The sequence below is a fragment of the Zootoca vivipara genome, chromosome 3 (assembly GCF_965207765.1).
Source record: "Zootoca vivipara chromosome 3, rZooViv2.hap1.1, whole genome shotgun sequence".
Taxonomy (NCBI): Eukaryota; Metazoa; Chordata; class Lepidosauria; order Squamata; family Lacertidae; genus Zootoca; species Zootoca vivipara.
Genome location: NC_142586.1, coordinates 54251876 through 54277301, shown reverse-complemented (window position 1 = coordinate 54277301; position 25426 = coordinate 54251876). Strand labels below are relative to the sequence as shown.

At 41.4% G+C, this 25426-nt stretch overlaps 1 protein-coding gene, 1 long non-coding RNA gene and 1 other non-coding gene across 3 annotated transcripts; 2 read left to right on the top strand and 1 right to left on the bottom strand.

The window, feature by feature from the left end:
• The first annotated feature begins 710 nt into the window (after positions 1–710).
• On the top strand, positions 711–6378 carry LOC148686255 (uncharacterized). The gene is made up of 3 exons (XR_015948965.1): positions 711–824; positions 2544–2633; positions 5668–6378. It is a non-coding gene; the product is annotated as an uncharacterized LOC148686255 (long non-coding RNA).
• On the top strand, positions 878–949 carry TRNAE-CUC (transfer RNA glutamic acid (anticodon CUC)). Its single transcript has one exon. It is a non-coding gene; the product is annotated as a tRNA-Glu (tRNA).
• HEY2 (hes related family bHLH transcription factor with YRPW motif 2) lies at positions 6368–24362 on the bottom strand. Its single transcript, XM_035109242.3, has 5 exons — positions 24053–24362; positions 19275–19353; positions 19081–19164; positions 11493–11574; positions 6368–8440 (listed from the first exon to the last, which is right to left on the bottom strand). Exons 1-5 carry the CDS (start codon positions 24133–24135, stop codon positions 7767–7769), a joined length of 1002 nt encoding a protein of 333 aa, XP_034965133.1. The 5' UTR covers positions 24136–24362; the 3' UTR covers positions 6368–7766.
• Positions 24363–25426: the final 1064 nt, after the last annotated feature.

The window sequence follows — 25426 nt, the reverse complement described above, 5'->3', positions numbered from 1 at the left end:
GGGGATTGCCTGCTACCGAGTGATGTTCTGTATGTGGACATTTTATTGGGAATCCAGTCCAGTCTGCAGCGATGTCACTATTTCAGAGCTGCCCTCTCTCTTTCGGCCATGCACATAACCTTACAGTATTTGCAAATTTAGATTGTGTTTGTGGGTTGGGAGCCCTATGGCATATTTTATTATGGCCAAATAATTTTACTGATGCCGTACTAAATATTTTTTGTTTTTGCGTTGCCACATCAGCGGCTGCTTTTTATCGTTTTTTCTTTTGCAGTTACAAACTCATGCTGGAGTTATGTAGGTTTGACACTTGTTGAGAATTTTTAAAGAGTAAGCAAAAAATTGTTTCTGGGGGGGGCAGGGGTGAACAGGCGCTGCTCTTTGAATATTTGAATTTCTCCTTTTTCTATGAGCCGTCGCTCTGCCCCGTAGGATATTTTGAAAAATATATTCCATGGTGAATCCGGAAGTATACCGCGCGGACAACGAATACGTTACTCTACACTTTTATATCTGTGTTGGGAAGTCAACAAAACACGGGCTGGACAAAGAGAACGCATTTACGCCCATTCTCGCGATAGCCGAGAACTTGGCCGACTGGCTAGAAGAGCGACCTATTCTTTGTTAGATGCTGACAAAAGCAGCCTAGCCTGCTGCGCTGAGGAGGCGGAGCCGGCGTTAAGTTCGGTTGCAAAGCAGGGTACTACCGTATTGTAAATAGGAACGGTTTTAAGGTGCGGGAGCAGAAAGTCACGCTGATAGGTCATTTAACGTCAAGAGGCGGAACGACATTTATGGGCGGAATTTATGCAGATTAAGGGAAGGTAAACCAATGGAATAGTTTCTCCTAAAGAAGCAGACAATCATATTGTATAGCTCCCTGGTGGTCTAGTGGTTAGGATTCGGCGCTCTCACCGCCGCGGCCCGGGTTCGATTCCCGGTCAGGGAAGTTGCTTTTATTGTAGTTACGGTAGTTTAGATATCAGGTTGTTCAAGGAGGATTCGAGATGGAAGCATATGTCCCTTTTCACTCCGTAATTTGCAAATTTTTTGCATTCAATCTGTGGATGAACTTTCCACTTAATCAAAGTACTATTCAGCTTCGTAGCTTACATCCCTATGTCTGTGTGATAACAGAAATGCAGTACGTACTCAAAAGCGTCAACAACTTCTATGTTTTTACCAGTAGTTGTAATTATTATGGTTTTTTTATTAAAGATTTTCATAGTTTTACAAAAGTACAAGCATTATCTCTTTTTTCAGGTTGTGATTTCTACAGATCAGTTGCATTTGTTGTAAGACATTGGTGTTATATGCAGTAAAAAGTTGGGAAGAAGAAAGGGGAGGAGGGTGGTAAAGCTTATACAGTATTCTTTTATGTACTTAGCGTCAGTGTGGGGTTTAGTATCAGCGTCACTTGGGTAGGTTCTCTTTCTATTCGTTTGTTATATTTCTTGACCTGAGCTCTTTAAAGGAAGGGTAGGATGCAAATCTAAGTCGTCCTCGTCGTCTTTGTTGTTTAGCCGTCTTGGTCGTGTTCGGCTCTCCGTGACCCCAACCAGAGCATGCCTAGGAAACTCTTACTTCCTTCTCAAAGCTTCTCCATGGAGTTTTCAAGGCAAAATACTGGAGTGGGTTGCCAGTTCCTTCTCCAGTAATAAATAATAATAATAATAATAATAATAATAATAATAATAATAATAATAATAATAATAATAATAATAATAATAATACTGTCTATTCTGACTGTTAGTGGTTCTTTAAGCCTTGAGAAGAGAAGCTTCTTTTCCATTCTTCAAAATATTTTGCAGCATTCCGAAAGTGATTTGCTCTACCGTTGCTTAGAATAAATACAGAAGTATCCCACAAGGGGGCATGCTAGTCCCATGACCAAACTTTCATCTGGGCCTAAAAGAAATTTTCTGTTTGTTTTAAATGTAGTGATGCGACTTACTGTAGTACTTAAGACCTGTGTGCACAAATGAGAAAGCAGCTTTCCAAGCAATTTCTTTGTAGGAAATTGTGAGACTCCTACACGTCATGTGTGTGCACGCTTTTGGTTAATAATTCTTCCGTAGCAGGAATGCTTTTCGTTGAATGAAGTGGTCCTGAGGTGCCTTCCTCCTAGCTGACAACAAGCCTCTATTTTTAAACGAAACCATCCTTTTTATAAATAATAGACGGGAGGACTCGCAGCTCCATTGTTTGGTCTGTGCATTACATGAAGATCCACAATTAAAATGATCAGAAGTCTTAGAAAGTGGCTCGGACTCATGCTTTCTTGAGCACAGGACAAGCGGAAATTTCACACTTGTTCCAATGTTGAGATGCTGGTCTCTAACCAAAGAAATACATATATTAGCCAAAAGAATTCATGTTAATGAAAAGAATGTGCACAAATTGCAAAAATATTCAACAACTTTGTACAAAAATGCAGGTATTGACGAGAAATTGCTTGAAAAGTTGTACACGTGGGAAAATTGAACTTAAGACTGTAAAAAATGAGAAACTGAAGGTTCATCAGAAACTCACTTTGTTAACAGAATTCCGAATCAAAGAATGTTTTCCTCCAGCTCCCACTGAAACAGTTTGGAGTTCTAATAGCTTGTTGCCACCTGCAGGAAAAATATCAGGTAATTCTTACACATCTCATATATTGTAAATCGCTTTGGGGTGCCTCAGGGAAAGCAATTCATCAATGCACGAAGAAAACAAAATGTTCTGTACAGCTAATATATTCACTTAGATCTGTAGGCTGTTTGCATGAATACTCTCATGTGTTAATTCAGTGTCTTAGAGGCATAGCTGCCAAGTTATCCCCTTTTTTAAGGGAAATTCCCTTATGCTGAATAGGCTTCCTCATGAGAAAAGGGAAAACTTGGCAGCTATGCTTAGAGGGCCCTCGCCACAAGCAAGCACTACTCTGGAAAGGAGCTTCTGTGTGTATGTCTTTGCCCCATATAACCTGTCAGGAACGATGGGTACATGTATCAGCCTCTTTTTGCACTAGTACTGAATGCACATCTGCTGGGGGCAACTCCAATAGGTGCACTGGCATGACTTGCACATGTAACCTTGCTATTTCCCCTTTGTGTGAGGGCATTGCAGCATATAAAACACGTGTCATACAGGAGAGTGCCTATGCGAAAGGCTAGCTGGCAAGAATTTGCCTCCTGAGCTTCTACGAAGGCACTATCTCCCTTGTTTCCAGAACACCTGGCAAGAAATGTTCTCAGCGTGATAGCTATGCTACAATCCCTGAATAAGGGTTGCTTCGTATGCTAGGCTTTTTCCTCTGGCTGTGTGTACACATGAAAGGTGGAGCTGAAAATAAATAATACTGTAGTCTGTCTATATTATGGGCAAACATTGAGCAAGATCCAGCTGGCATTAAGTTTCACAAGTCCCATTGTGTGTTTTTCAGTTTTCCCCCACTTAGGCTTAAATCTCTCCTCCTAGAATCAATGAGACATAACAGCACTTAACTCCTGGTTGGATCATACTCAATATTAGTAAATATTATGTGCACAAATATGGCAACATTTTCATTCTCTTTACATCTGTGAAGTCTTTGGCACAGAACAGAATGGTCCACGCAGTGAGAAAGACTGCCTGGGAAGCAGGCTTTACATATTTCTGCTAAATTATTTCTATTTGTGTGTGTGCGCGTGTGGCTTTTGCTTTTAATTCTGCTACTGCTTTTGGGCATCCTTGGCTTTTGACGGTCACATCAAAAGAGTTGTTGTGGCGTGAGAACTGGTCAGTATTGAGCCAGATAATGCCTGGATTTATTACTGAGGTCGGTTCCCATGATTGTCAGTGGGCAGCAGGCACTGACTGTCGTAATCCTCATTCTCTTAGAAAAGCACATTGTGGTTGAATAGTGATTTACTATCGTGACTCATTCTTGCAGGTTTACCAGGTCCTGAAGGAAAACAAAGTGGCACTTAAAGGAGTAGCCAAATATGCTTTTCCTTCATTATTACTGGCCACAGTATTTAATCTGTGAAGATCAGTGTTTGTGGCTTAACCCAATAAATATATTTGCATCTGATTTGCTCGAGAGCCTTGTAATTTCTTTGCCCCTCCTTAAAAGCAGCTAGGTAAAGGGCGTATTGTGCATCTATTTTTAAAAGCATCATGATGCTGAATTGTTTCTCAGTGTCTTAATACAGCTGTTCTTAAGCTTAGCATTTGAAGTAAATTATTTGGAAAACATTACTGTACATGGTTTAAACGGGATCTAAAAGGTTTAGAACATTTCTAGATTTTATCCCTTTCTCTTTTGTTTTGATAGTGCTGTACAGAAAAATATATATAGCTTTGACCATTTTTTCCTACACAGCATATCACTACAGCCAAACCAGTTCTGTAATGACAGAGTACTTATGGAGTAGCACTTATGTCCCTTTGAGCTACTAGATTGTCATTCCCATGTGAACCCCATCACTTTGCTCCCCGACAGCAACATGGGCACAAGGTCTACGAAAAGCAGGTTTTATTTGAAAGGGCTCAACTCATTCCTGCTTTGTTAATTCAGCATCTTTCTTATTACAGTACAAGTCCTATCCAGCCCCAGCATGCAAGCAAAGCTTTTCACTAGCATTTTCTGGCCGACATGCACACACTTCATTCTCTGCTGACATACGCTCACTTTCAGTTCAGGCAATATCCTCTAGATATTGGACCACAACTCCCATAATTCTTGCCCATTGGCCATGCTGGCTGGGGCTGATGGGAACTGAAATCCAATGACATCAGCAGGGCCACAGGTTCCCCAACTCTGGTCTACAGTACCTGAGTACCTTTGAATGGGGCAGAACCTGAGCCATAGTTCAGAAGTGTATATGTGAAGTTATAGCTTAAACTTTGTTGCTGTATTCAAAGTAAAATGTAAGAGATGAAATCAATGAAATGCTGTGTGAGATAAACACAAAATACAGTATAGTGCCTAGTTTTACTTAAAAAACAAAACCCTGTTGTTATGTGAAGGCCATCTAGGAGAAGTGCAGAGGTGATGTTCTTGGCCCCTCCCAGATAATTTATTAACTGAGCTAAGAAGCAGAGTGCCAATCCAAGACAGGAACTGTGTGCTCACTTTGTTGTGGATTGTTCATGTTGGGGCCAATGGGGTAACCATTTTTGTTTTCTGTGTCTTTGCAAACTGCCAAGGAGACAGCAGGGACCCTCTAAGGAGGGTTCTTAGAATTGCAACACAGACAATACCTTTTAATCTGTTTGTTCCCGTGCTAATATAAAATGTGAATATTTCAAGTAGGGATTGTGAGGTGGGAGGCAGAGAGAAATTGGATTTAAAGTTTGCATTTAAAGACAAGCCTCGCTTTCTGAAGTAGCTGAACCCAAGACACAGCCGTCGATCAAAATTCACACTTTGCAATGCAGTTCTCCAACCAAATATTGTGCACAAAAATGCATGTATTAATGAAAATAACATACGAAAATGCATCATACTAGGGGAAACCGCTTTTCAGAAATCCATACAAAAATGCGTATAGTAGGAGAAATTTGCACTGAGGCACTGATGAATTTTCATGAGGACTTTTTTTTAAAATGCAAAGTGATGTGGAAATGTATGTAAAAAAAACCTAAGACAGGGGAAATGAGAAAGGCCAACCCTAAATAGCCATCTTTTTTGTTTTATCCTAGGTATCCCTTTTGGAAACTAAAACCATGGTTTGGATGAGGACTGGGGAGAATGACTGCAGTTGTCTATCTTATTTATCACTTATCACCAAACACTTTGAATCAATATAAGGCCAGCCTAAATGTTATGTGTATGGTTGTACCTCATGTGCTTGGTTTATGTTAATTAAATAGCAGGCATGGGGGCAGAGCTTGAAGGGGAGGAGATTTGTCCCTAGAGGAAAACTAACATTAGTACCATTGGTAGCTTTCGTCCTGGGGGCAAGTAGAAGTAATTGGGGAAGCAAGGGTCACAGTCAGCACGGTAGCAGGATTATCCAGCTCGATGATCCCCCCCATCCTGCAGCCCCCAATCTAGATCAGCTCCCCTGCAACTGCTACTTAACCAACAAAAGCTAAGCAGTCATGTGCAGAACATTGTGTCTAGCTTAGCCTTCCAAAGTCAGTCACTCTTAGGTTTGGACATTCAACTGTAGACCTTTTCAGTAGCATGATTTCCCCAAACATGGGGTACACTCAAGTTATGCAGAAACTGAGAGAACACATTGCACACTCAGAGTTGTAGAATAGATTAGTACTGTGCTTGTGCACAAGCACACACAGACCAGCAAGTGCAGGAAGTTTCTCCTTCTGGGCTGATCTGAACTTCTACCTCACATTCAGACCTTTCACTTCCAGCGGGCACACCAAAACAAACCAGAAGTCAGTCAAAAAAAGACTTCATTTAATTAGTGATACTTAAAGACTTTTGCATAGAAAAAAAAAGGTTAACAAAATAATGCACAATTTTCCCACCCCACCCCTGACTAGGAACAGTATTTTTAAAACAAATATTTTAAAAGTATATTTTGCATAATGTTTAACATTCTCACTGCTTATTGCTTTCTCCACACAGCAGAGAAATGAAGTGCATAATAATACATGCTGTGCTTTTATTTAACTTGCTTCCCCGACCCACCCCCAACAACAAACTTTCTAGCTCTTGAGTCAATGAATTAAAATACTTGTTATTTCATGTTGCTGTAATAAAAATTTTAAAAAAGCAAAGCATTTTCGTAGCACTGCTTGTCCGGGTAGTAAGAACATAACTTACACTCCCAACACTTTTGTTTGGGCTGAGAACTGAACAGATACAAAAACACGGGCAATGGAGAAAGACAACCCAAAGGATCCTGTTGCTTGCATTACAGCTAATCATTCATGCCAATTCCCAACAGCTGACTATGAAGAGGACTTGCATCCCACCTGGAGGATGCGGTATTTTCGCTTGCAAAGGGAATCAAATAAGTCAGATTTATCCTGGTGTTCACACATGTACATGTAACACACTTGGCTGTAATTTTATGCCACCTAGTGCCAGGATGGTTGAAGTCTTGCAAGACCAAGCACTGGAAAGATCAGTGCATCTGTCAATATCATGCATGTCACCATCTGACAAGTCTGCACAAAGAAAGTGAATTAGATTAGATTAAATTTGGCGTATACATCCTCAATTACCTGCTTGGCTATTCCATAGTTTGCAATCCTGCAGAGTTAGGTTGCTTAGATCCTGCTCATGTCAAGGGAATACAGCCTTAGGGTATACATTTTGTTCAAGAATGGTATCCCTAAACTGGATCGCTGTACTCTTCTCTCCAGTATTATTGTAATACTTGGACTTTTATTATTTGCCTTGTAAAGGAAAACACATACACATGCACACACACACACCCCACACACATTTGGAAGAGATCAGGCACTTGCGCATTTTAAACTTAGCGTTCATCTTTCAGGTAGGCTTCTTTAGGTATAAATCCAGCGCCCCTTTAACAAATAAAAATGCATGGCAAGAGGATTAATTCTACACTCTATACATTTCTCAGGAAATGCCTACGGGGGTCATCGTTCTTGAAGATCATTGTGGTCCAGTCTGGTGAACAAGGAACACCTCCTGTTCATTTTGACCAATATTAAGGCAGAATACGTCTTACTATTTCCCACCCGTCTTTTGGGAATCCAAAGGGCTACTAGACCTGTTAGCAGTCTTTGTGTGAAAGACTTTCTATTGCAACTGCAAAATGGCCCAGAAAGGCTTGCGTAGATTTATTTATTTATTTATTTATTTAGAAAGCTCCAACTTCAGTCCCCCAAGGTCGGTAGGGTTTATTGCTTCCGTTCCCACTGGCTTGCTGTGGGCTGGCAGATGCTGATACGGACAACGGTGGGCTGATTGCTGTTGCAGCAGCCACTGCTGCCGCTGCACTAGGTGGCAGCATTGGGAATGCCCCAGCAAAAGAGAGCGGGAAGCTCTGAGCTGCCGCTGCCGCTGCGGCATGTACGGTGGCCGAGAGTGAGAGAAGAGAGGTAGAAAGTGGCGGGACGCAGGGAGCAACGCTGCCGGCAGAGGGCACTCTAAGCGTAGAATCGGCATGCGCAAAAGTGGCCGTGAGAAGAGCAGATCCATGGGGAGGCACTTCTGATGCTGTCGAGAGTCTGCAAGGGGAGATGTCAGAAGTGTGGAGTCCATTCTGTTGCAGTAAAGCCGCAGGGAGATGGTGGAAAGCTGCCGCCCAGTGGTGCGGATGCAAAGGGTGGTGGTGATGTGCCATGGTCGAGGTCATTGCTGCAGCTTCCCTCTGAGAAGCACATGAACTGAGATGAGAGACTAGTCTAACTCTTAGAGGGTCAGATGTGTCCAGGCCTTCCACTGAACTCAGGTATCTTGCAACTTCAGTTAAGCATTCTCGAAACCCAATGCTAATGAAATCCATGGCGAGAGCATGAGCGTCAAAGTAACCTGGAACACAGAAAGCAAGAAATGAATTTAGCGATCCAATGGGATTTCTCTGTGTGTTTTTCCCCCTTTTCTTTTGGTCTTTCTTGAAATGGTGGTTCTATAATATTCTAGCTCTTTCTCTTTAAGGCTCCCAGAACATTTTTTTCAAACGGCTTTTGTATTATGCATGTGCTCCCTGATGGAACTGAAATGTGCTAAAGTCAACTTGCAACCAGAAATGACAGTGAGAAAGAATCAAGACCATCAGTGTCTGAGACTCTTCAAACACAAACACATTTTCAACAATAGGAAAAGGATTAAAAAGACTTAACTTCCAGTGCATGTTTATCCACCATATTGCTGAACAATGCCTGCATATGTCACATACATAGGCACATAATACCGGTAATTAGCTGAATATTAAGAGGTCTGCCTTAGAAATCCTGTTCCTTTTACAGTGACATTTAAATACAATATCTGCAATATTTCAATATTGTGGATTTGCTCCTCCATACAACTGGTGCTTGCCATTATTATTATTATTTTAACAACAACAACAAGGTCTTCTCTGGCTGGGTGAAAAAAAGAGGATCTCATTTTATTAAAGCTGTCGAGGACCCAGAATGCAGCAGCTGTGTAAAGGGGTGGATCCTGCATTAGGAATCATTAGGAAAGGGACAGATAATAAAACTGCCCATATTATAATGCCTTTATACCAAATTATTTTGCATGACAAAATTTGAAATAAAATTTGAAATAAAAACTCTGGTCAGAGAGTCTCAAAAAGGATGTTGTAAAGCTTTTGAGGCCCATGACACAACTGCTTTGTATTTTAGAGGAGTGCAGCTTGGAAATGTCAATCATGGTGAAGGACTACTAGTAATGTGAATATTTAAGACCATGTGTGTATTAGTAGGAACAGGAAGACACATTACCAGTAGTTAATCAAAGATAACCATTTATCTTTCCAAAGGAAAAAGTGGCTGTTGTCCACACTGACCAAATATACAAATATTCCCCCCTTCAAACAAACATTCCCAGCGTCATTTTTGAAAACACCAGTTCTTAAGGTTCAGTAACCTCCCAAATTCTTTTTAAAATCAAGTACAGCACAGAAGGAGTTTGTTTTGCACACATACCGGTATTAAGGTGTGCAAATTGTTACAGGGATACTAAGAATGCATCTTTTATTTGATGTGGAGTACTTTGGTCTCCAGAGACAATCTGAAATAGGGTAGCAGGGGGAACAGGCAAGAAAGGAGGGGGAAAGTTGTTAATGTTCCAACAACCTCCCTGTAAAATACAGTTGTACCTTGGTTCTCAAATTTAATCCATTCCAGGAGTCCATTCGACTCCCGAAACGGTTCGAGAACCAAGGCATGGCTTCCTGCAGCCAATTGGAAGCCGCGCTGGACATTTGGCTTCCGAAAAATGTTCAAAAACCGTAACAATCACTTCCGGTTTGCAATCATTCGGGAGCCGAAACATTCAAGTTTAAAGGTGTTCGACTTCCGAGGTACAACTGTAGGTTGGTGGGTGGGGGGCATGAAAATGGTGCTTCAATTGGGAGAGCGTAACTTCTGCTTGGCCCATTCCCCTAATAAAGAATTCTCATCTTAATACTAACACTAATGCTAATTCTAATGTGTTTATACCAGGGATGGGGAACTGGTAGCTCTCCAGATGTTGGATTCCCAGCCAGCATGGCCAATTGTCAGGGATAATGGGGTTCCCTAACCTTGATTTATTACAGGAATGGGGAACAAATAAAACAACAACAACTGCTACTATGAAGAAGAAGAAGAAGAAGAAGAAGAAGAAGAAGAAGAAGAAGAAGAAGAAGAAGAAGAAGAAGAAGAAGAAGAAGAAGAAGAAGAAGACGACTGTGGCCTTCCAAGTTGTGGATGTACTGCAACTCCTATCACCCCGGCCATGAACCACACTGAACAGAGCTGATATCCAACGATATCTAGAAGGCCGCAGGTTATTCACCTCTAATTTATACAGAGCTTGAGGATGCTCAAAACCCTTCACATACATTTGCAGAGGAATTCAGATGGTCATACTGTAAGGTATACTTCCGATTGATTGGCGAATGGGACTGAATACGAGATATAGTGGCTTGGGTAAGGCCACCAGTGAATGGGAAATACTGTGGAAAGATCTGAGCTACACAATTTCTAGCACTAAAGTCCTAGCGATTACATATTTACCAGTGTTCACAACTTCCTGTTCACTTTATCAATTTCCATTTACAAAACAACAAAAATAAAGTAACCCACTAAAATATTTTAAATTAACTTTCTAGACTTCCAGATGTTTGGCTTCTGAATTTCTAGTGTGCAGTGCAACTAGATTTTCAAAAATTCTCTAAACCAAAGCAGCTTGCTTTTCTTTTCTTTTTCAAAAAACGAGATAAGAAAAGAGACATTATTCTCTTCGAAAGCCACATTCCCAATTCCACATTGCAAACATGCAGGCACACAAAATAAGCAGTGATTGTGGATAGCTTTTTTTCTAGTGGTATTGGGTTTCCTCTTAACAATCCAACAGAAGATCCAAGCTTAGATGCTGTCCTGGTGAATGAATGGCACAGCCTAATTTTGCATGGAAAACATTCTTTCTAGAACAAAGGGCAATACATAAACAATAAGGAAAGTTTCCCCTGGATCCACTTCCCGTGGTATAGCAGCTGCATAATGAATTTTAACTTAGGTTTTTCATGCAGCGCAATTGTTGCCGCAGCCCTCCTTGTTTATGTTTGGATGTTTGGGGTATTTGTTTTGTCTCCCTTGTGCCGATTTCAGTGCTCTTTGGAAACCCCAAACAAATCTCTGACTGGGCTGCCTGTGAATGAAGCCTTTACTCTCCCACAGTGTTATGAAAGCAAACACAAGCCCAGGGTCAAGTGGTTCTTTTGTCCCCGTAGTTCTTTCCCACGAGTTCAACCCTGCCTTTAGCATTGATTTCCAGTCCTTTAATCTAGAACTGCCTATCCCAGCTTGTCAAAGGGAGCGTTTGCTGAGATTTCCCCCTGCTAATATTAGAAACAGTACAAAAATCAATTCCTTACCTTTCCCGCCTGTCGCCTGGAGCATCTTCAAATGATCCACTGTCATTTGCAGGATTTCTGCTTTTTCTAATTTGGCAGATCCCTTTGAGATAAGAGGCACAAACAATAAAGGCTTAAAAGTATTGCGTGCTTTGATTTGGTATACCCTCTTTTGAGCTCCATCTTATGGTTTCAATTTTCCCAACCATTAGAGCATTCTCAGTTTAATTCTTCTACCCAGCATCTGTATCCCACACTTTTATTTATGCACACAAGTACAATATCACAGTTTCTAGCATGGCATAAACTGAGCACACATTTTCTATGAAGCATAGAATAGTGCAAACAAGGAAAACATGTATAGTAGATATACACATTCACAACTTTCAAAGCAGCAATTTTTTTTTTTAAAAAAAATCAATATTATTTATTTATTTTACACATTGCCTTTCCCCACCAGAACCGGGACTCAAGTCACATTACACATATTAAAAGAAGCCTGAATAAAACACAGAAAGATAAAAGCTAAAAAAAAGTTAAAAAGTAATTGAACTTTAATAATCAAATTAAAACAATGTAAAAAACCCTATTAAAATACAGATACTAAAAACAGCGCAGCACTATTAAAAACCCTTTCCTTAAAAGCAGTCAGTTTCCAAAGGCCTACTGGAATAAAATAGTCTTCACCTGGTGACAAAAGCAAAACAAGGAGGGAGCCAGTCTAGCCCCACTAGAGATGGAGTGCCAAAGTCTGGGAGCCACCACCAAGAAGGCCCTGTCCTATGAGTGGTATAACTAAGAGAAGATCTTAGAGCTGGGGCAGGTTCGTATGGGAAAATACAGTCCTGCAGATAGCCTGTGAAAAAGACACATAGGGCTTATAACCAGCACTTTGAATTGTGTCTGAAACAGACCAGTGGAGCTATTGGAACAAGGAGGTTTTATGCTTCCTATAAGCAGCTCTAGCCAGCAGTCTGGCTGCAATCGGCTGAATCCAGGAACACACCCAAACTGTGAAACGGCATCTTCAGGGGGAGTGTTACTCATCCAGCACAGGCTGAAACCCAGTTCTCTGTTCTGTCTTCCAACTTGCCAAGAGCACCTTATCTGGATTACATTTCAATTTGTTCACCCTCATCCATCCAGTCCATTAGTGATGGCAGACACTGGTTTAGAACCGATACAGCTTCCCTGGATTTACGTGGAAAGGAGGGACAGAACTACGTTTCATCAGCACACTGGTGACACAAAAAAACCCAAAAAAACTCTGGATGACCTCTCCCAGAGGTTTCATTGTAAATGTTGATTAGCATTGGTGTCACAGTTATATTGCATATACAACGCATATAAAACACTTTTTCTTTACCAAACTAGTTGAGTTCTGGGTTTGCCCCTCCAGGAAGGAATGGAGCCCCTGTAAAACAGTGCCTCCAAGTCCCATCCCAGCAAGGTGGCACAGACGGATATGGTTAAGCTGCTGAAAGGACCATCAAAACCAACAGGGACACACTCCCCCTGTCCAATTTCCAGCATAAGCCATCCACCAAGATGAAAAAGACGGTATCTGTCCTACAGCCAGACCTGAAACCAGATTGAAATGGACCTAGATAATCCCTATGTGAAGGGTATTCCGTTAAAGGAATCCAGGGACTCAATGGTTTGGCCAACCCTGTGAGGGGTTTTTGCCCATGCCTGAGTCCAGAGGGACATTTGGTGGTGGACATAGGTTGTGCCCAGCTTTCCGCCTATCCAGGTGTTCACCCTAGGCTGACCTATGCTGGTGCCCTGGGTCTGCGCAACCTCCCACGGTGCAGGGAGCTAGTCAAACCAGAGCCTATACAACCACTCACCTGATGTAATCAATAAAGTTGTGGCCTAAATTCTGCCACAAACCAAACCAAAATTTGAGTCTTGTCTGAATTTATTTATAGGGAGAGGTTTAAAGGTCTAAACACGCAAACACCCTTTCTCCATTTCAACAGGAACCATACCAAAAACCTTCAGAACTGCCCTTATCTGCCCTTTCCCTTTCGGAAGCTTTTGGTGGGATTTAAGTAAGTTGTTGCATGTGTGAAACAAGATCCACTCCCATGGTGGAACTTCCTCCTCTTTCCTGTGCCCCCTAAATCTTGGGAAAATCCGAAAATCAGTTTAGGGGCACATATGGGGGGGGAGGGGGAAGTCCCATTGCATGAGCTTGTTCTTATGCTCATTCCCCACTTAGAGCAACATTGAATTCCAGTGCCACCAAAATGAAACACTTGAGTTACATAACAAAGCACCAAGCTACATCCAATGCTGGCAGAGGCCAGCTTGTTTAGACTCCAGTCTGCCTCAATCACATAGAAAGCAAAGGAGTGGGTCAGCCAAATTTATTCTGAAGGAATTCTGAAGCCATTCTGAAGGAAATCAGCCCTGAGTGCTCACTGGAAGAACAGATCCTGAAGCTGAGGCTCCAATACTTTGGCCACCTCATGAGAAGAGAAGACTCCCTGGAAAAGACCCTGATGTTGGTAAAGATGGAGGGCACAAGGAGAAGGGAACAACAGAGGATGAGATGGCTGGACAGTGTTCTTGAAGCTACAAACATGAGTTTCACCAAACTGCAGGAGGCAGTGGAAGACAGGAGTGCCTGGCATGCTCTGGTCCATGGGGTCACGAAGAGTCGGACACGACTAAACGACTAAACAACAACAAAAAGGGGTGAGTGAATCAGTGGAAGGGACTTGAAGTATTCCAGGGCCTGCTGCTTATCTCCCCACAGCCTGACCCCCCTTCAAGTCACTTTATCTATCTTGCGCTCATTTCTAACATATGAAGCCAGCTGGCAGGAAAGTAACCTTGGAAAGGGGGGGGGGATAATTGTGGGAAGAATGGGGTTCAGCACCCTCTACACATATGTCCCATTTGCTCTCCCATGTGATTAGGTGTAAAATCATGGGTCTACCCCTACAGTGCGCAGTTATGTTCAGAGCTCCATCCAAGACTTGCTATGGCCATCCCAGTTCTACCAAGGCAAAGACAACCTACATTTCATCTTGCATTACCTCAAAGCACATTGCTTTTCAATAGCACCTATTCACACATTCAGCTGTGAGTCAAGCCACCGAGTGCTGTGCTTGAACACGAGAAGTCCAAGTCTGTGCATCTTACTGAGCAACCAACTTCCAAAAGTCACTTTCTCTCTCAGCCTAACTAACTCCCAGGATAGTCCTCAGAATAAATGAGCAAACAACTGTGAAGCAATTTGTGCACTCAAAATTGCTCTAGACATATTCAGGCTCTGTAACACTCTTATCCATTATCTTTATTGCTGGAACTTCATACACAATTTAAATATTCTTCAATAAATTTCTAAGACTGCTATATGCCTTCAAATGAAAAGCTTGTGGTTTCTGCTTAGCGACTAAGTTATTTATTTATTTTTGTTGGAAGCACCCTCTGGTTTCTGCCATCAGCCAAGGGACCAAGTGGCACTCTTGGCCTCCCAGGAAGAGCATCATGGCAAAGGGAAGAACAGTCTAGCCCAACCCATTCTCAATTGAAGAAGAAATTGCAAAGAGCTTGCTTCCCTATGAGGAAGAACCCTCTGATCCAGGGGTCAGCAACTTTTTTCAGCCGTGGGTCGGTCCACCGTCCCTCAGACCATGTTGTAGGAAGGGCTATTTTTTTTGGGGGGGGGAACTAATTCCTATGGCCCACAAATAACCCAGAGATGCATTTTAAATAAAAGCACAGATTCTACTCATGTAAAAACACACTGATTCCCGGCCCGTCTGTGGGCCGGATTGAGAAGGGGATTGGGCCGCATCCGGCCTGCGGGCCTTAGGTTGCCTACCCCTGCTCTGATCCAACAGGGGAACCAAAGAGAAACATGTGCTGGCCCAGGGTACAAGCTTGTGAGTGCAAGTGTTGTATTGTAAGACACTTTGAGAATCAATCAATTGAAAGACTGGGGTATGTCTTTTTAAAAAAAGTTTAAGCAGAAATGATCACCTTTCCCTTTGAAGAGCCAACTGAATGTATATACAGTATGTAGCAATCATAGAAGTCTGCTGAAGAATATTCAAGTAAAGAGAATGGATGTGTAGCTTTTCTCAGAATGACTTGGGCTACAAAAAACCTGAATACTAATGCTATTTTCTTTTTCTTTTAAAGCCATTTGATCAAGACTAGACAGCAATAACAACACGTGGCCTGGCAGACTGTATGAAAGTTTATTCCAATGGCCCTTTCCCCATATTATCTATTATTTTTAAAAACGTAATATACACAGTAAGCCTTGGCATTTTTAGATTTTATATGACCCGGGTTATCTTAGATTGCTTTGCTTTCCTTTGTTTTCCTTCCCCCGTCCTTATCTTTCCCCTGTATTACAACTAGTACTTTCCTCAGTGCTAATCTTTTCCATAGACCCAATACAAACATTTTTAGCAAGAGCTGAGTAATAGCTGCCCGATGTTGGGTAATTTCCAGGAGCTTTAGAAGCCTTTATAATGTTTGTGGTTTTCAAGAAGTAAACAATGCAATGGGACAAGCAACTGTTGTCCCTTGTCCCACTTTCTCTGACTAGCTCATGACACCTCCATGCTCCCATGCTGCCAAAGTCTGCTGAAAAGGTCATTTTGCAAGTTGCTGAAGGTATAGTGTGGATAGCAGGAATGGTGTTTTGCCTGCTAAGTCTTTTTTTTTCATCTGCTTGTATCTGCATTAAAGGCATAGTCTGTGCATAGTATATACCATCTACTACACCATATATGAAACACATCAACTTTCCCTACCCTGAGATATGAGGAGTTGCAAGAATAAGGAGATCTACATATGGCCTAAAATAAAAGTCCTTGTTTTCTTCCAATGTGGGATGGCTCCCTTAATAGAACATTTCATTACTGGAGATGTAAAATTTCCAGAAAATTTGAAGCCACGGGGGAAATGTTTCCCCCCCACTTTGGGTAAATATATATACATGTGTGGAATATTTTAGGAATATATATAGATGTGTGTGTGTGTGTACTTTCAACCATTTACAGTTTGAAAGTCACTTTGTTACTTTAGGAACATAAAATGTATTATGGTTTGCCATAAAATTATCATGTCTGGTTTATTATAAAGTACAGTTTATTCAGACAAGAATCCCAAATTGAATTTATTTTTTAAAAAAATGTTTACAAACTGAGCTACAAGCTGCTGAACTGTAAGGAATCTGACCTGTAAGAAACTTCTTTGCTTATGCCAGTTTATGAGGAGCAGGCAAAAAACAATAAAAAGAAAAGAAAACAACAAAACAAAGAAAAATATTACATCTCCTCCAGTCCTCCTGTGTCAAGCAGACATAAAGCACTAATTTCCATAAAAAGAATGAGGAAAAAAGCAGGGGGGAAACCAACTCAATGTACATGAAATTTAATCAGCTCTGTTTTCTCAGCTATTGCTGTCAGTTTCCACTTCTTCGTATTTGTCATCACTATAGTTATCATGGCCCTAAGGGTTGCCCAGTTTGAAATGACCTCTACCCTTCCACAAAGAAGGCCCTGAAACCTTCTTCCTTCCCTAGTGCCAATGGCAGCGCCCCCTAGAGGCAGAAATACACCTTCCTCTTTCATTTGAGAGCTGCACTAAGGACCCTCTTGTCCTCTTGCGTACAGGAATTGTAATGATCTGACACTGTTACATAGCCTCACATGAAAGTCTTCCTGTTAACAATAGTACAGTATTTAGAAATCATTTTTGTTTAGTCTATTTTTTTGTTTATGTTTATCCCCCCCCCCAAAAAAAACACAGTCAGATGGGTGGGGTGCAAATAATACAATTATTATAATATTATAGTCATATTATTCCGGACTAAGTGGTATGAATGGGAACCATGTAGTTTCAGTTTTTAATATTATGTATTTCCAGCCATCCTAGAAACTTGATGAAGGACAGAGAATAATTACTCAAATACATAAACAAATATTCTCTCAGAGTTTCAAAGTTAACTCATGTAAGTTGATTTCGTATAGGTTTCATTGTGTTTTATAACATGATACTCATCTCATGCTTTCTTCCGCGCAAGCATTCTATTCCAGAGCCTATGTTCAAAATACTTACCCCATAGAAAATGCACTGTATTCCCTTAGATTTCAATGACTCTGCTCCACACTAAGGTTGTAATTCTATGAGCACTCATCAGGGAATAAATCCCGTTTAACTCAGTGGGGCCGACTTCCAAGTAGATATTTATGTACAGGACTCCACTGTAAATCATAATGATTGCAATTTCGAGGTTGCAATTACATTTCTCAATTTTGGACCTATTGCATCTTCAGCACCAAGAGAAGCACCTTTCTGCAGACTTCTCTCCCAAAATCAAGGCATCACAACTGGTTACAAGTCAGTAATGAGATACCGGTACTAAAAACCCTCCAAACTTTTGTTATTGTTGAAGGGGCTTAATTGAGAGGTTCTGTTTTCAAATTTAGAAATGATCCAATTACAACACTTGTGTTCCTCCAACTCTTACAAGCTCGTGACTGAAGTGATTTAATTATTCTCCTGCGCATGCAACACAGCTTCACATCACCTTGAATAATTCCACAGAAGACTAAGGTTCCTTTCATCCCATATAGTTCTATGATTCTAAAAAGTCAGTGGAAATCTTTTGAAGTATGTTACGCTTAGCAATATTGACAAAACCTATCTGTGCTGTTCTCAGGAACCACAAATTTACAATTAATAATGCGGTTCTGCACATGTTTCACTTTCTTTTTTGCGAAAGTAAGATAAAAATACCCAAAATAAATAAAACACTATATAGAAAGACCAGTAATTATAATGAGTGTGCCGACACATTACATCAGAACATGTCCAACACAAAGTTTTGGCTGGGACAATTCTGCAAGAAGAATGCTAATTTTATTTTTAATAGATTTATTGTATAAACCAACCTGGGATCTCCATAGATGTTGGGCAGCTTAAGAATGGAATAAATAACTTTTTATATATAGGAAATAAAAATTGTTCACCTCTCCTCATGTGATCCAACCTGCAAAAACTTACATTTAAAATACTGTATTCCAACTTGGACCGCTTCAAAGAACTGTAACACTAGGAATAACTGTTATATCTGAACAGCTTCTTTTTAGGAATTTAAATATATATTTGAGAGACTTTATTAAATAGCCAGCTAATTAAGGATCTGAAACAATCAGGTTATTTTACGAATTAAATTTAGAATTAAATAAAAAAGAATAAAAAAGGAGAGGGATGCAAATACAATGCGGTTAAAAGATTTATGCAGGAGGTTATTTGACATGTGTGGGTTTTTTTAAAAAAACCTGTAAGGAATAAAGCACTTTTAAAAACAGCAAAACAAAACCACTACTGGAATGCATAGAAAGAACAGAGACAACACGAACACTATTGCCCTTAAGGGAACAGCAAACCAGAGAATGGAAATGTTTTTCAGCCTTGTGGAGAATTTTGCTTTTAATAGTTTTGCCACAACAAAGCATTTTATTGAAGTGCCTGCTCTGTGCCAGATCAGAACACATCCAGCCTTATTTTTAATGAGCTTTATGAAAGACCCAACATGACCAGATGAGTTGAGATACAGAATATTTATGCTTACTTGTTTTTCAAATGCTGTTGGCACAAGCCGCCTCAGTTCGGATAGACTGTTATTTATGCGATCACGGCGCCTTTTTTCTATGATCTATTGCCAAAACAAAGCAATAAATTGATATAAAAGTTAAGGTGCATAGAAAGCAAAAACAGCAGAAACAAATGCAATTGTTACATTAAAAAAATAAGGGAAACCCTTACCCCTCTTCGCTTTTTCCTGGCCATGATCTGAGATGTTGTCGTAGGCGAATTTGATCGGATCACTGAACTGGCACTGTGCCTGAGGAACAGTTGAAAAGGCATGTCAGGTACAGCATCCTATTGTGTTGTTTGTTGCAGAGGTCTAAACAGAGCCAGCTCAAGACATTTTTCCGCCCGAGGCGAAGGAAAAGGTGGTGTCCTCCGCCAACATACACACAGGAGCTAATTCGACTGGAAGTTGAATCTTACTCCAATTACAAAATCTTACTTTACAAATGCTGAAAATGAAGGGCAATTATTCCTAAGCAAGTATTATTTTACTCTGTCCTATTTTGTACAACTTCTTTGTTTTCAGCTGTACTGGCAAAAGGACTGTCTCTTCCACTACACTTGAGGGCAGCAGGCTAGCGTAGGGGTGTCAGGGCAAGCCACATGGAACTCACTGCTGTCTCCTCCCCGTACCTCAGCATAGCCACCCGAGGCAGCTGCCTCACTTTGCCTCATCATAGGGCCAGCCCTGGGTCTAATCCCTCCCTCCTCCCACCAACACGAGGGAAACCGCCCTGTGATCCTCGGATGATGGACAGTATAGAAATTTTAAAAATAGTCATTTAATAACTTGAGGTTCTCTCTATATTGTTGGACACCCAACTCCCATTGGCCCCAATCAGGATGGCCAATGGTTAAGAGATGATAGGTCCAACAACATTTTAAAAGGCATGGGTTCCCTATTCCTGTTTCAAGTGCTCAGTAAAATATGGAAGTAGCCAGAAGAAAACTTTCACTACCACTCTTCAGCCCCATCACACCATCCCCTTTAGTTTTGCCCACCAAGAAGTTCCTTTAAAAAATAAAACAGTCCTCCCAAAATATTCCACCGTCTTGAGTTCAACCTGACTGGGTGACCTGGAGTTAAAATGTATTAACCATGTACTCAAAAAAACTACTGATTAAGTGTCTGATATTGAACGCACTCAAGCCTACTGCTTCCAATACATCAGAAATAGATACTTAAATACAAAAAGGACGTGCCTCTGACTTGCCTATGCTTGGCAGAAATTACTTTATCAAGCAAAGGATATAGAAGCAGCAGTCTGAAAAGGATTAGGCTCACTTCCATGTATTTTGCCGAGCACACACACAAGAAATATTCACAGCTGATGCAAGGCACATGTATTTTGACTAAACTCACATCTGTGTACAAAAAACAACATTAACCAAAAAATGGTCATCACTCGGAAATACAAAAATTCCACCAAGATCAATGAGATTTCCCACATGTTGGATTGTAACCCTAACCCTACACATGTTGGATTGTAAAATGCTTCATATTCTAACAAACTTGATTAGGATTTGAAAAGCAGAGTGCCCAGGCTTCAACAAAACTTTCAAGCACCTCTGTTGTGCAATCTCCATTCATCTCAGAAGGATAACCTCAATTACAGCCTCTTTTAGTTGGCAGTCGCTTGAACCACTAGACCAGGCATAGGCAAACTCGGCCCTCCAGATGTTTTGGGACTACAACTCCCATCATCCCTGACCACTGGTCCTGTTAGCTAGGGATGATGGGAGTTGTAGTCCCAAAACATCTGGAGGGCCGAGTTTGCCTATGCCTGAACTAGACTGCTTTGAATCTAAGGCAGTCCATCAATGATCCTCATCTGTCAATCACATTGCTTTAGATAACTCCAGATTAAATATTTTAAAATTCTTGAGAGAATCCAGTCAGTGTTAAATAGCTGCATGTCCCACTGATTACTATGTAAGCCATTTTTTACTTCATCCTGAATAGATTATTTCCTTTTCTTTTATAACAACCAATTGCAATTGTATATGACAAACATATCATCTGGACCTCAACAAAGAGGAAACCTTTTTTTTTACTGACACCCCATATATTTAGATGCTCATTTCGGACATACTACAGGCCCTAGAACCTAAAGTTAACCTATTAGTATTTCCTCCTCTGCATTTATCCAGCTACATTTTTTGCTTCACTCAGATAATGACATTAATTGGAATTAAATTTTCTCCGTTGATACTACCCTAGAGTAAGTGACTTGTGGCATAACACTAATTGGGTTTAAGGTTTAAAATTTACACAATATTTCCATGAAATTCAGATTTAATTGTACAGCTAATCTACACTAACCATCTTGATTGGGATTGGGACTGAACTACTACAGCCAGGGCGGTTTTTCCAGCTGAAGCTCATGGGAGCTCAGTTCTAGCATCTCTCAAGTGAACATGGTGGAAGTTCATGGTGAGCTGCAGCATCTCTTTTTCTAGAAAAAATAGCACTGTGCACAGCCTATATAAACCCAACTGGCTAACATTAAATACTACTGTGTAGATACCCTGAAACAGGTTAATTTAAAACGGATTATAAAAGGCAATTGGATTTATTGCATCATGTGGATAATGCCTCTTTAAACTCCCAAATCATGGCATGTCTCAGCAAACCCAAGAGAACAGCATTTTAAAAGACAAAGGGAATCACTGACTGAAACAGTAATTTTACTGCTATCTTTTTACAGCATCTCTGTTACCAAAATGCTATCAAAAACTACTGCAGTGTGCAGGTAATCAATTCTTTTCCCTTTTTTTGTAGTCTCACTGGGCAATATCCAAGGAAGTGATATTCAGAAGGAACCCATTAAAATCAATGAACATGTTACTGAGTAAGACTAGAAGTGGATACTACCCAGTTTTAAATCAGAGATTTAAGCATGCCACTGAAATAATTGGGAGTTAAACATGCCTAACTTTGTTTTAGCTTTGGCTCTGCATTGTTTCATGAAATTAAATATTAAGGGCAGCCTACAAATTAGGCAGAATTTTTGTTTATTAACAGTGCAAGCCAAGCCATGTCTACTTAGAAGCAAGTCCCCTACTGAGTAGGTGCCACTTACTCCGAGGTAAGTAGAGCTAGTATTGCAGTGTTACTTATTCAGTTGTTTTCTACTTTCTTCAGAATTACAAACAAACCCCAACGACTCTATATTGATACTTGGTAAAATTCAAATTTCTTTAGCTGATTAATCAACTAATATAATTCAGTTGGTTGACAGCCCTCTTGTGAATATTGTATCTTGTTTTGCTTTGATAGCAAGCACCCTTTCTTCAAACACTCTCACCACAAACATCTCAAGGCCTTGAGGATGGTTACACAAGCAGATGAAATGAAGCATACCTTGCTCTACTTATCTTAACAATGCTCCAGCTCCACCTATTATTCTGAAGCAACTGTGCCTCCCCCATTTGATTTCTATAGCATTCTAATCAATCTCTCTTCTTATCTAGGGTTCATCCATACTGCTGTTTAATGTGAATAGCCCTGTACCTCATAGCTGTCAAGTTCTCCCTTTTTTAAAGGGAAATTCCCTTATGCTGAATAGGCTTCCTCGTGAGAAAAGGAGGGCAAGCTTGACAGCTATGCTGTACCGCCATTAATTATTCATTGTCCAGAAGAAATTCCCTTCTAAATCAATGTCTTCCACACTTTCTCCTCTCTTAATCCAGATGTTTGGAGTATCCCTTGTTATGAGAAAATCCAGATTGATGGGAAAGGAAGTGTGGGAAGGCAGTGATCTGCAGAACTGAAGAATTTATGAAGGTATAGGAAACTTAGTGTCCATGTTAAACAACCCCATCCTTCCTAGCAGGCAAACCCAGGTCATTTGCTGGGAGGTGAGTTACACTGGATTTGCCTTTTCTGACAATGACCTACAACAGTACACACCTAGAAAGATTCTACCAACACAGGATTAGTATTACAGTATAAGACTGGTTCAAGTATTTCAAGGGATGCCTCCCACCCCAATGCCTAGTCTTGCAAGCGGCTGCAGCTCCACTTTACACAGAATCTATGGTACTAGTTCAGTACTGCTACTACTCAACACATGTTAATTGTCAACAGCCTACAGGACACAAAATATGATACTCCATCCCCCCACACTCCCCTTTTTGCTTAACATCTAGCACTAAAGAACAGTTCCAAAAGATGTATATTGACTAGACTATATGGCTGACTGTGGTAAAAGTACAGTAGTCTACTACTGTTGCTATGTCTTTTCCCTGCCCAAACTTACGCTCTTATACACATCCCCAAGAGAAATTTTTACAACAGAGGATGCCAGTTAGTGAAGGGGAAAGTAGATAGCTGGGGGAAAGAAGTGTGACGTCCGAGTAGGGTAGAAAATAAGACCCCCTACTTTCTATTAGAACCTAACAAAATGGGGTGCCATTCATCAGGGCAGGACTTCAGAAGCCCAAGATCCTCGTCAGCAAAATGAGTAAGTAGCAGGGCCACAAAGCTTAATAGGGCTGCATTGCCACGTTTTTGAAGCAAATTGTCTAATACAGACATCCCCAAACTTCGGCCCTCCAGATGTTTTGGACTACAATTCCCATCTCCCTGACCACTGGTCCTGTTAGCTAGGGATCATGGGAGTTATAGGCCAAAAAATCTGCCTGGTCTAATACATATTAACAGTGAAATAGCACCCTTACCCCACTCCCTTCCACAAAACCATCAAGTCCAGATCTAAAATTGCTTAACTGCCCCTCTGATGCCAGAATATCCAACACTGCACAGAAGTAAAAAAGGGGCGCCAAGAAACAATTGTCCAACATGGGTGGGAGTGCCTTTGATCTGGCTCCCCATCCTTCTCTTCCACCCCAACCCACAGAAAAAGAGGAGGCACGGTCCAGATTTTTTGTTCTTGTTGCAAATAATAATAATAAAAAAACCTGGAACAAACAAACTTCGTCCTTACCCAGAGTAATTATTTTCACTCCCTACGTCTATAGTCTCGTCCATATCGCTGTCTGAGGTAGTTTCCTCACAAGGCCGCTTCATTGTGGCCCAAGGAAAGAGTCCAGCTTCCAAATCAGGAGATAAACAAGAACAACTCAGGTCTGCGGTTTCCCTTTTTGGACAGTGACTCCGGATTAAAGCCCGCCTATCCCTCCCCAGCCGGCGCCAGCGAACTGAATGGATTTCTGAAGCTCTTTCCCACGCTGCAGCTCAGCCTCGAGCACAAGAGCCCGCCCACAGGAGGGGCGAAGCCATGCCCCTCCTCCTCTGGCTGAGCCCTCTGGATTGGGGCAGCGGAGGAGTGAGTGACAGGCCTCCTTCCCCGGCGCTTCTGCCCGCTTCTTCATTGGCTGAAGCGCGGCAGCAGTCCCGGCGCCAAACACTCCTGGGCGTCTTGGAAGCGTGGGAAAGCCCGGAGCACCTCGAGCGCGCAAGGGAGACGGGGAGGAGAGAGGGCGGGAGGGTGGCTGGAGCTGGCCGGGAGACACCTTCAGCTCCGCGGAGCTGGGCTGCACGGGGATAGCTCGGGCAGAAACTGATCAAAGTGTGTTTCTGCTAGGTGGCTTCGCAGCCAGCGAAGCAAGCCACAGACTGCAAAAGGGATTCATAAAACCCACATAAACAAGCGCAGATGCATGCGTGAATAATGTCAGTCCGGGCCATAGCTGCCAAGTTATCCCTTATTTTAAGGGATTTTCTCTTATGCTGAATAGGCTTCCTCGCGAGAAAAGGGAAAACTTGGCAGCTATGGTCCGGGCACGCAGCCTTTACACTTCTCAAATCTGACCCAACACTGGAAAAAGTTCCAGAGGGAAAAAAAGTTTGACGGATAGAAATAATTTGCACCGCCGTATATACTGCAGGGGAACACAAGAGAGCTTTAGGAAAAGATCCGGGTGGAGGGAGCGAGCATTGTCCTATTTATAAAACAAAGGGAGAAACTATGAGGAAGGACTGCTTGTAGGGGAAACTACTCTTTGGTCGTCTGGGTACCGTCTACGGATGAGGAAGAAAGATTTTTGTCAACAGGTGTAGGATTTCCCCCTTAGGTATCACTCTCTTTCCACACTTCTTCCCATGTGCAATGAGAACCAAGAACACGGCGCCTCTTTCTCCTTTGCAGACTGAAAGCGGAGAGTGGGAAGAGAGGTCACTTTAGGAATAATTAGCAGCGACACTTACAGGGTTCTTTAAAATATGCCTCAAATATGCTTTAGGATGTCTTTATCGCTTTATCACTTGTTTGCCATCCTGGGCTCTTTTGGAATGGTTCTAGAAGGTAGGAATCAAAAGTGGTTGAGCGGATTGAACGCCTGGAAATTTTCTTGCAGCT